Raw genomic sequence first — 12,074 nt, 5'->3', positions numbered from 1 at the left:
CAAATAAGTGGACTTCCTGAGCAATCCTGTTCTCCAGGCTGTAGTGTGCCATTTTCTGCTTCATAGGGCTACACGTGTAACAAAACCTGACCATTGTACTCTTGGATTATATACATTACTGTTCAATTCAGCCAAGTTGATGCATGGTGTGTGTTCTATTTCATTTACAGCCATATTCTGTACAATCACATGGTGGGAACTACATGGTTCAGGGTATGCACCAAGTCACTATTCCCCAAGGCTACAGTCTAGGACCTGATCAGATGGGCCAACTGAGGTCCCTGCCTCAAACTATAAATTCTTCAGGAGCAACTCAGCCTGTTCAAGCTTCATATTTAAGGTAACACTTCAGCAAAACTTTAATATACAATTTGATTTCCCCCAGATTAGTAAGCACTAAAAGTCCAGAGGTGGGTAAATGTCAGTAAAATTTTTTGTTCTATTTTTTTACTTCAGAAATGTGCAAAATCAAATCACTTTTGAAATGGCTTATAGTATGATACGCAAATGAACTTGGTAATCATAACCGTCACTGTTCTAAATTTTTTTTTTCTGTTGCAGCCCTGGACCAGATTCTGTGTCAAACTCTGGATACATGAACCAGAACTCTGGCCTTCCGTCAGCAACAAGTACAGCTGCTTACACCCAACATATGGGAATGTCTGTGGATATGTCAGCTTACCAGAACTCTACATCTAATTTGCCTCAAGGAGCAGGCTATCCTGTGGCACTTCCACCTCATTCAGTTCCACAGCAACAAACAAATTACCATCCACAGCCTCTCCTTTGAAAATAAACCAAGCTCATATTCCTAAAAGCATTCATAAATGTTGGTGATCCTCATGATTTAAATAGCTTGTCATTGGTATACAAGTACACTTTCCCTTGATTAAAATGAACAACCCAATTTGCTGCATTATAAAGTTAAGCAATTATTTCAGAGTTAAATGTACTTCAAGTTTGACAGTTCAGAATCTTTCTAAAGACAGTTTGAGCTAATGATTTTTAAAAAATCATAAACGATTTCAGTCCCCACTTAAGTAGCCTCCATCAGCTAAAACTTTCAATCTCGCGTAGTAGCATTCTCAAATCTAAACTCAAATAAGAGAACCCTTTCCTTTTTTTTTTTTTTCTGGAAACTTGAGAAGGTGCTTTAAAATCTATTTATGTTGCTTTATCTGTTCTTTTTGTAGTCTTTTCCATTACACTGTTTTAGAGAATCTTTTCATTTCAGTAGTATTTCTTCCAACAAACCCCAGTGGTTTAGACAAATTATAGGTCTGTTTGTTGTACCATAAGCAGTTCTACTTTATGGGATGCAGTACACAATAGAACAATTGCATGATAAAGGAAGTGTGAATGGAGAGGGAGACTATTCCTTGATATTATGGCAATGAGGACCATGTAGATACAACAATATGAAAATTCTAGGGTGGTGGTTTTTTTTTTTTTTTTTTTTTTTTTTTTGGCAGTGTTGCCAGACTTGATTTGGAGTTCGAAGGGGGTCTTCTGTTTTCCTTGCAAGGAATTGGTGGTGGTGGTAGTGTAGGGGGAGGGGGTTGTTACTGGGGAGTTTTCTTTTTCCCCAGAAGGGGTGGCACTCCCAGCATCTTTCCTTTCCAAAGGTGGGTAGAGGATGCTGCAAACTAACAGTACTCTGAGGTTGCAGGTTACTAGCTGGCAATTTGTAAAATCTGTCTTCATGTTTGTTTGAGTGGGAGAGCTGTCTCATTCCCTTTGGTTAGAGAGAGGCTCAGGAGTGCTGTTTATCAGGGGCCTGTGGGAGTCTGCCTTGTTTGCTCTGAAAATGGTGGAAGTGAGCTCCAAGAGCACAAGTTACCTTTATGGACCACGAAGCTCTCGTCATCTTTAGGCTTTCCTCTCACTGTCACCTTTCACTTGTCTAGATCAATATATTTGAGAATGTATACCACTGTGGATCCAAAGCAAAGGTCCTTTGTTAGTGGGACTGTTTTCCTCTTTGGACATAAGGAATGGATACACACTGAAAATGACAAGCATACCTTTTAAAAAAGGAATCACCTCATGCATGAGGACCTGTAGCATTCAGTGGAAAAGAAACAAGATCTGGGGACTTTTCTGACACTTGAATTGTTATGGGTCTTTTTTTGTAAAAGAGTAAATGAACTACAAGAGCTGGATAATCTTCCAAGAATATGGGATTTGTTTCCTTTTATTATTTTAACTTCTGGAAATTTGCACATCACTCTCCTACTTGGCTTACCTACTTGGCTTCTTAATATGATTATATTTATACATATTTTTAATTTTGTTATGAATGGCTGACATTTAGATTGGGAAGAATAATGGATATAAATAAATTTGATAAAATATCTTGGTTAAATGCATGGAAGTCTGAAAGCCTGTCCACAAATGAGTGTTTTGATGTACATTGTTTTCTACTGGATGAGACCTTGTTACATCTTCCTTGTGTTCTCCCAAAATAAAACTCACCATCTGTTCAATGCCACCTCCATTTGTCTTACTGTTACTAAATACGTTATTTAATATGATCTTGTTCAGATGCAGCTTCATGTTGGAACAATAAGATATTCAGTACCTGATCATTTGATACTCAAGTTTATGTAACTGGAGCTGTAGTTTTTCTTCTCCAGTGTTTTAATTTGCCATTATCCTTCCAGGTGAAGCTGTTCAGTATAAATGTAAAGTGCTTTAATGTGACACCTTTAAAATATTGTGATAATGTATTCCTTGTGTTCTTTGTGGGGGGAAGGAGGGGAAAGAACCAAGAAAATTCATTTCAAAATTCTTTCTATTTGAAAATTTGTATGCAAGGATTTATTTTGTTCCAAATATTTAATCAAATTAAACCCTGTTAACATTAATATAGGTTCTTTCATGTTTTGTCATTGAAATATAAGGAAAGTTTTTATTGGATTCAAAGTTTTTGACAGTATAAATATTGCCCAATATCTTAATTTGGGATTAATAGAGTTGGCTCGGAGTTAGATTAAAGTGTTTGATATTTTGTTCTTTATAATATATGAAGTATAAATAGTGTATATATCCATTTGTGTCTGAGATTTTATACACATGCATATATATATATACCCACACTCGTAAAAACAAAACAAAAACCCATGACACTTTATATTGCAGGATTTGGCATCCTATAATCTCTTGTAATCCAAATCATAGGCATTTCTGAAAGTTGTAGATAGTGTAAAATATTTGATTGTTGTTAAAATAGTATTTAGAGGGTTTTGGTGTTAATGGGATCAGTTTTCTCTCTTCATTCTTCTATACTTTATCATATTTATTTTTAAGGCCTGATTGTAACTAAATATGCTGCCAAAGGAACTGTTTAACTTCAGATTTCTACATTAGGTTTATACCTGCTGTCTTATATTGGGAGGTAAATAGTAGGTAACTTCTGCTTCTTCATATAAAATACAAGTTTCTGCAACTTTAAAATGAGAATTTTATTACTGTATTTAACTGTTTCCTGGGTGTCAAAAACAAACTGCGTAAACTTTATTCTACTTTTAGTTGTTTGCTACCTGCTAAAAAACCTGTGTAAAAGTGTCACTTTTTCACTTGAACAATATATGAGGACATCATTTATATGTAATATCACCATGCAGTTAATGTTTTAAAGGATTTTAAAATTTCAGCTATTTTTGAGTTGACAAGCACCTTGTCTATTTAATAAACCTTTGTTTTTAGAAATTCCATTATTCCAAAATAAAACTGGTTATTAAGATCATTGTTAAAGCTTAAAACATGTTCTGTGTTCATTTTGTTTTGATTAGTGGACTTTCATGTTCATAGCTGCTGTCTTTTGGAGTAGTACAATTCAATGAAAAGTAGTTATTTTGAGAAGAAAGCTGGTGGTGGCGGCTATAAATGCAGCTCTATTCTATTATTGTAACTGTTTTCCTATAAGAGCTTTTTTCCGTACTTACATCTATGCATCTTTTCTAAGAAGAAATAACCACAATATTAAATATGAGCAGGTTTGGTACCTATAAATTTAGTGAATGTCTTTTTAGGATATTTTCTACACTTACAGTAGGTAAATTATACATGAAACTGATCAAAATTATTTTGACCATTTTAGTAAAGATTGAATAGATGAAGGGAAGAAGAAATAAGGGGCAAATCTTCAGCTAGTGTAAATTTTCATAGCATCACTGAAATTAGTAGAGCTGTGACAACTTTTACCCTGCCTGGTGAGCTGCTCCCATAATGCTGTGTGGTTGAATGCATTCTGTAAACTCATTTTGCAGGTTAGGCTTCAACTGTCTTTGTCTAGATTTAAACTGAAGAGTTTAAATGCTTATCTAAAGTAAAAGACTGTTGGGTGGAGGGAGAAGGGGACTGTAGTTTATAGAAAATACTGTCTTCGGGGAATTTGGAGTGTTAATAGTAGATTTGTTCCATTGGAGTAACCAACTGGCCTTTTGCGTACAGTATGTTTGCATTGCCTTTTGTGAATAAAACAAATTTATTTAACAAACAGTGGAAAGTTCTCTGTCTGTTTGTAACTTAGAGAAATATGTAGCTCTTCCAAGTGACACCACTGGCTTTTTGCATACTTATATAACCTAGCTATAGTACATTTGACACGTAATGCCGCTACATAATGGTGGTTGATCCATGCTTGAATGAGGAATAACTGTAATCCTAACTATATATTATATTCAGTTTTATTGCATATTGCTAGGTCAGGGGTTCTCAGACGGGGGCGTTGTGAGCTGTTAGCCTCTATCTCAAACCCCGCTTCGCCTCCAGCGTTTATAATGGGTTTAAATATAAAAAAAAATCCCTTTTTAATTTGTGGGGGGGTTGCACTCAGAGGCTTGCTTTGTGAAAGGGGGTTACCAATACATAAGTTTGAGAATCACTGTGCTAGGTTTTATACATAAGAAAAATAACACTTTTTTCTAAAATTTCAGTTATTACATCTTAAAAGTAAAAGCAAAGAGTAGTACTCTATAAGTAATAGAAACTCTCTTTAGACCACCATTGATACCCATCTAACCAAAATGAGGTTGCGAGCCCATACAATAAGGAAATAACCCCTGTAGTTTATCTAAGGCAGGGAACAAAAGGACTACGTAATTCACCAGCCTGATATGCCTGAAAACAAAATGTTCCTATGAGTCATTCTTTAGCTGTAAGTCACTGGAACATATATTGTCAATCACTTACTTGTATTATCATCTTGAGTCACTTGTAACTTTCCTGGGATAGTGTCAGGTCAGTTTAGGCCCTAGATAAAAGCCTTGGAACAAAAAGCACTTAACCTAACAGCACAAGGATCTTTGTAAAATGTCAGTCAATGGTTTTTCAATCCAGACATTCTCACACTGCTAAGGTGAGAGAGAATGTGAAACTGATAAACTACAGTGAATCTGGACAATTCCTTAGTGTCTTGATTTCCTGGACAGTATATTAATGTGGGAAGTCAGCCAAGCCATGAGATAGGTTAAGATTCATAATTAAAGAAACATTTCCTTACTATTATCAATTTAGATGATTCAACTGAGTTTTAAAAATCTAATTTAGATTTCACCACTCATGCTAGTCACTTCTTGCACCATGTTCATCTTGGACAAAGAAGCCAGGCTAACTAATTTCATGTAAGGAATTCTAAAATCTGCAATTTGTGTGCATAAAGGACATTAATCAATCTGATTATACTAGGTCTCTGCTTGCTTTCTACCAGATGTCTGTAGGGTCTTCCTTTGCCTGGCAAACATTGGGGAAAAATGAAAAAGGGCATATTTCCTCTGTTAGTGAATGTGCTGCTAGATATTATTCAAAATATAAACTGAATTAACAAAATTAGTGTAGATAATCCATTCTATAACCATATTAAATGTAGGAGTAATCTCTACTGAATAAAAGCCTACTCTCTAGGTTCAAAAGATGGCATATCTTAAAACTGTTACCTGTTCCTAAATGTTCCTTGGCTTCTATCCTTTGCCATTTTCCACAAGTATCAGATGTTAAAAATAGTGTGTTTCTACAGAAAACTGAAATTTTAAGTTGCCCAGAGGGGGTGAAAGGTGGCAGGAATATATTTGTAAATGTGAGTAAAACTGTTACTAAAGTTCTCTGAGAAATGTACCTGTCATATCTTCTGTGAATTTTGCTTTCTTTCTCTTCTCCCCTACAGTCCTGGTCAGAATACACATTCAATACTGGTTTTGCTGGAAAAACCCAATCCGACTCCGCAAGATGGTGGGGAGGAGGTGTCAGTTATGGGTTGCTGTGTGTTTTTGTTTTTTTTTTGTCTAGTGGCAAACTCATCTTGTAGGTACCCACCTCCCTTCCTCACTTCAGTCAGAGGTGTGATGTGCTTCAGGTAAAGCCACAGGAATGGGGAGCAGGAAGCCTGGGTCCCGTTTTCAACTCTTCCTCAGATTTCCTATGCAACTTTGAACAAGTCACTTAATCTCTGTGCCATATTTTCATGCTCTGTAAATTGGAATTAATAGTACTCTGTTACCTCATGCCTGTGAAGTAATGTTTTGTGGTGGAGGATGCTATAGAAGCACTAAATAGTATTGCAGTTGAAGGTAAAAACAACCATAGATTTTAAATGGACAGATTTTCTTTCCAGATAAACAATTTTAGAGTCAGTGGGCTAAATTATGCTCCCAGACGAGTTCCTACCTCGGGCATCTGTATTCATACCTCAACCTACCAAGCCGTGAATGTGACACAGTGCAATGAAGATCCAGTATGTAAGAAGATATCATTTATGTAGAAAATATAATGCTGTATGATTCACTACTGTAAATAAAATCAGTTTACTTCTGTTGTAAATAATTTTCAAGTGACATCAAGTTTGAGAGCAGAGTATTATGTAAATATATATCCCTCAAAATTAGATACATTTGAGATGCATATCTGAATTTGGTTTAATAGTTTTAATCTGGATATAAATGCACCCAGTTGATGTGTCTTTTTTATGATGGGGCAAGGCCAGCTGGCTATGGAAGAGTAGTGGGAGATAGATATACATTAGCTCCAGGCTAAACAAATCCCTGGTACCAGGATAAGTGAAATGGCAGCTGCTCCAGGTCAATTAAGACACCTGGGGCCAATTAAGGACTTTCGAGAAGGCCAGGTTGATTGGGACACCTGAAGCCAATCCGGGGCTGACTGAAACTAGTTAAAAGCCTCCCAGTCAGTCAGGTAGGTGTGCATGTCAGGAGCTGTGGGAGGAAGTTGCGCTGTTGGAGAGGCTGAGTAGTACACACCATATCAGGCACAAGGAAGGAGGCCCTGAGGTAAGGGTGAAGTGGAGCTTGAGGAAGTGAGGGCTGCTGTGGGGGAAGTAGCCCAGGGAATTGTACATGTCATGTTTCTAAAAGGTCAGCTACCATAGCTGATACTATTAGGGTCCCTGGGCTGGAGCCCGGAGTAGAGGGTGGGCCTGGGCTCTTCCCCTCCCCCCACACCTTTGCCCCCTGATTAATCACTGAGACTGGGAGACAACAGAGACTGTGCAAGGAAGGATAACTTCTCACCTCCCTCACTGGCTTATGATGAAAATGGCTCAGTAGATTGTGATCCTTGTCTCTAGAGAAAGAAGGGTTACGTGGAGGGTCACAGTGAGCCTCTGTGGCTAGCGAAATCCACCAGGAAACATGGGACCCATGGAGGCAAGGACAGAGCTTTGTCACATCTGTTAAAAGAAGTATAGTGCAAAAGCTGGACAACATACATAGTGGATAAAACATTAACTTAATTTTTTTCTGAAGGTTGATACAATTAAAAATGCATGAGACATTGAATTGCTTGATGGTTTCAATATGATTTTTCTGTTCTTTATGTTGGAGATACATCCATGTTTAAAAATCTTTTCATAATCTGCCACCACATATCATGTCCATACCAATCTTTGGCTACATCAGCCTGAAGTGTTAATGCCTGAACTTTGCTGGAGCACTATGGTGTCAAAAATTGTGTGCTCTTTCTAGAATCTGGAAAAACAGAAGGTTCATATCAGCTGCATCTCTTCGTCCTGATGAACATCATAGGAATTGCATTTGAGCAGTCTGCTCTGTAATATAATGAGGGAAGCTAACCAAAAAATCCTAAATGCCTAAATTAAAAAAAATCTTAACTGAAGCTAGAGGTCAGTAGAGTGTGAGATAATTTGCATGCAGCCACTTCACTGGCTAGGGCATGCAAATCATATCAGTGGATTGGTTCTCCCTGTAGAGCTCTTCTTCAGGATCTCTGTAAGATCGAAAGCTTGTCTCTCACTAATAGAAGTTGGTCCAATAAAAGATATTATCTCACTCACTTTGTGTCTCTAATAGCCTGGGCCTAACACTGCTATAACAACACTGCATAAAACAATCAACTTGAAACTATGCACATGCAATATGAAAAAGCACACATGAAATACATTCATTCCATCAAGGCATCCTGGGATTAATGTGAACAGGGGCATTAAAGATGGAATGATTTAGTAACATCAGCAGAAATATGATATGCCATGTCAGCCCTACTATGGCAACACGTCATGCTTTCTATTGAGTATACGAAACTGATGGAGTTTGTGTGGCTATATAACACAAGACATATTGTACTGTCTTTGTGGTCATATCTGCTGTCACTCTCTCCTATTAACATCACCAAGTGCTTGTTCCTGGTCCTGCAAAAATGATTTGTCCTACTAAGTTTGAGTTTACTACTCTCTCTGCCTGAAAGTCTTGTATGTAGTTGTGTTGCTAGTGAGCCTGTTCTCAAGATAGATTTTTTTAAGTTCAAATTTGTAACTGGATGTTTCATCATATGCAATAAAAGTACAAGATATGGAGTGTATGGCTGTACATTGCCTTTACCTTGAAAAGCCAGCCTTGCAAGGTGACTTGTGGTTCTAATTAGGGGCTGCCAATCAGGCCTGGGCCAACAACATTTTTGGGGATGTTTTAAATTGTGTTTGAGGTACTGTAAAATTAAATGCAGAATTTAAGAATAAGCATTACTAGTACAATAGAAATCTTTACAAGAGGGTGATGTGTGTAATTTCAGAATTCAGCATTATCACACGCACCTGGTAGTTCCACTGTGTATATATTGTTGCTTCTTTGCTGAGCAGAGGCAGGTTTTCAGGGCCTTCCTGGTCACTTTGTTGTTTAGCATAAAAATTGATGTGGGGTCAAGTAATTTCTGATTGTACATGTCCTGTATCCCTGAGCAGGGGTAGCAACAACCTCTTGCAGGAACCTTTGGTCAGGCACCTGTGCCCAGAACCAGCTGCCTGGGACTTCTCTCACTATCACTTGTACACAACTCCAGCAGATCCACCTGCTTAAACACACCTGCCCCTTTTCCTCCCTCAGCCTTTGCGCTTTCACATGGGAAACTTCTAGTTCAGGGCTTCTCTCTGATCACATGGTCTGGAAAAGGTGGACTAGCCATTAACTCTCCCATGTTTAGCAACATAAAGGAAGCTCAGAGAGGTCCAACAGCCCACACTGTGCATACCCAGTCTCTTAATGAGTCTCTGATGGAAGGTACTGCATGGCATCTTCAACTCTTTCTATTAAGAATTTCATCCTGCATGTCTCTCATCGGTGACTAGAACTAGTTGGAAATTTTCTGACAATGTTTTTCCATTGGGAAAATACCAATTTGTTGAAAGCAAAACATTTAGTGGAAATGTGTCAGTTTTGACAAATCTTCCAATGGAACATAGGTTTCAAAACTTGTGTGTCAGCCAGGTTTCTTGCCAGCTTGCCCATCCAGCTCTTTGGCATCCTGCCTGAAGAACTGCTTTGGAGTTGGGATCCCGATTCCCAGCATTTCCAGGGTCTGTGGTTCCAGGATAGCCAGCATCCCCAGAAGACTCTCTGAGGACCAGGGACCCCAGAGCTTCCAGCCTCCAAAGCTGGCTACCTGGATTGTCCAACTCTCTGGGCAGCTGGCTCCCCAGATTTTGAGAGTCAGATAGGCCAGGTAACAAGCAGGTCCAAGAGTCTGGAAGCCCTGGGGTCACCATCTCTGAGACAGTCTGCATGTGGGAGCTGCTATTGAGCCAGGAACCCCAGAAGCCTTAGAAGCTCCTGGCTGAAATTGATGTGATTCTTCTGTTTCAGGAATACCCACCACTTAATAGCAATGGTGAGCCCCAGCATATTTTTGTTTCAGAACATATTTCAGTGCTTCCAGAACAAATTATTAAAGGATTTCAGTTCTGTGAAAATTTCTGAATTTGTCTTTTTATCCCAATTCAGCATGAAAAAAATTCAAAATGTATTGTGCAAGGAAAATTTGGTTTCCTGACCAGCTCTATCAATGACCCCCTAACGTGCAAGCCAATACCATCTTTTGCCGTAACATTATTTGTGTGTGTATGCACTGTATAACATTTATTCCCCTCTTTTGTGGTGCATTAAAATGATCCAAATTCAGAACAACTATTTAGCCCCTATTGTACAACCCACCTGTCTAATAACATATCACAGCAAATCTTTGACTTCTTTTAAAGCAGTAGTGCTCAATTTTGATTTTTCTTTTAAACTGCTGTGTGTATGTGTGTGCATGCCTTTTCCAAGCTGCCCAGTGTGCCAAAAACCCTTAGAGGCAGTGATAGCTTCATGCAGTAATTTATCCCCAACCCTGGACTGAGACCCACTGGGGTGAACCTTTTGCCCACCAATTGACTTCAGTGGCACTTCACAGAGGTGCATATGTGAGTGCAGTAGCATTGGCTTACTTAGGAGATTTCTAGACACGGGGCTGGTTAAAAGCCACATTAAGAGCTCGAGTCTGTGGCTCTAAGGAAAGACTGCTCTATGTTAATTATATAACAAATCCTAACATTACCCTGGTACCTTTTGTTCCTTTTGGCTGGTGATTTTAGCGATTGTCTTTCATCTTATTCATACACTGACAGCTCTTTAGGGCAAGGACTGTGTTTATTGTTATATGTTTGTAGGATGTTTAGCATAATGGGGCCATGATCTTTATTACAACGTAAGTAATAAATGTATAATAATAGACCATGGAAAATCCGAAGGGGGCATACCTTCCATTGGGCTGGAGGGTTACTGAGCACGGAGAGATAGGAAAAGGTTTCTAGGATTGGATGCATAAACGGTTGGAAGTTGCAGAGCAAGGGCACTAGGGCACGCTCATCTGGTTAGAAAGGTTAGTATTAGGCACAGGAAGATCGCCTGCAGGGGTTCTGCTAGAAGATGCATTTCGCAAGGCAGGGAGGTGGCTGAACCGAATTTACAGTGTGTGTGTGTGTGTGTGTGTGTGTTTGGGGAGCGTGGGCGTGCGCCACACAAAGAGGTCATGGTAAACCGGGGGAGGGCAAATGATGGTGCCACTCCAGGGAAACGGGGGGAAGGGGCTGGGAAGTTGCTGGACGTTTACAGCTGGAGAGCGGACGCCCTGTTTGGGAGGGGGAAGGTTAGGGAAAACTTCCCTGTCCTCGCCTTCCCCAAAGAACTCACTGGCTTCTTCTCTGACCCCCCCCGCGCGCGCCAGGGGAGAGACTCGGCCGCTTTAAGGCGTGGCCATGGGAGCGCCCGCGGCACGCGGCCGGCTGCCGGGAGCGGGCGCAGCCGGGCAGCCCTGAGCCCAGTGGGCAGCGCTCGCCCCGCTGGCTGGCAGCCCGCTCAGCGCGCCTGGGGTCGGGGCAGAGGCGATGCCGCGCTAGCCATGTCCACGCCCCCGCCCCCGCCCCCGCCCCCCTCCTACGGCAAGAACGGGCTGGCGGACGGGCTGCACCCCCCCGTCTTCCAGGTGCCTCCCCCTCCCTCCGCTCTCCGCCTTCCCAGCTCGGGGCGCCGGCGGCTGCCTGGGCGCGGGGAGCATCGCCTCGGCGCCGGGCTGCAATGGCTGCGGTGGGTGCTGGGCTGGGGCGGGCGAGGGCAGGGCCGGCGGGCTTGGCTGAGGGGGTGGCCCCGTTACCTGAGCTCCGGGCTGAGCCAGCGGCCCTTCGTGCGCCTGGGCAGCGTGGCCAGCTCCGCTCCCGCCGCTGGCCAGGCTGGCCCGGCCGCTGCCCCGGCGACGCGGGCTCCCCGCGGGCTCCCCGCGCCCTTGTGACCCGA

The 12,074-nt window shown here is 40.9% G+C and overlaps 2 protein-coding genes across 6 annotated transcripts in view; both read left to right on the top strand.

Annotated features, from left to right (window-relative positions):
* Nucleotides 1-3,779, top strand: part of STAM2 (signal transducing adaptor molecule 2) — a 35,997-nt gene extending 32,218 nt beyond the window's left edge. For both annotated transcript variants that reach the window (XM_038421646.2, XM_038421645.2), the window contains exons 13-14: nt 171-340; nt 562-3,779. In XM_038421646.2, coding sequence (XP_038277574.1) covers nt 171-340; nt 562-790 — 399 coding nt within the window. In that variant the 3' untranslated portion in view covers nt 791-3,779. The remainder of the gene's footprint in view (nt 1-170; nt 341-561) is intronic.
* A 7,749-nt stretch (nt 3,780-11,528) lies between these two features.
* CACNB4 (calcium voltage-gated channel auxiliary subunit beta 4) overlaps nt 11,529-12,074 on the top strand; it is a 191,124-nt gene continuing 190,578 nt past the window's right edge. Inside the window, exon 1 of one of the 4 annotated variants that reach the window (XM_038422294.2) lies at nt 11,529-11,766. In XM_038422294.2, coding sequence (XP_038278222.1) covers nt 11,683-11,766 — 84 coding nt within the window. In that variant the 5' untranslated portion in view covers nt 11,529-11,682. Of the gene's footprint in view, nt 11,868-12,074 lie in introns of all 4 variants that reach the window. The other 3 variants (XR_005295661.2, XM_038422295.2, XR_006277939.1) reach the window with 3 other exon arrangements.

This window comes from Dermochelys coriacea, chromosome 11, assembly GCF_009764565.3.
Source record: "Dermochelys coriacea isolate rDerCor1 chromosome 11, rDerCor1.pri.v4, whole genome shotgun sequence".
NCBI classification, from domain to species: domain Eukaryota; kingdom Metazoa; phylum Chordata; order Testudines; family Dermochelyidae; genus Dermochelys; species Dermochelys coriacea.
This window is presented reverse-complemented; position numbering and strand designations above follow the sequence as displayed.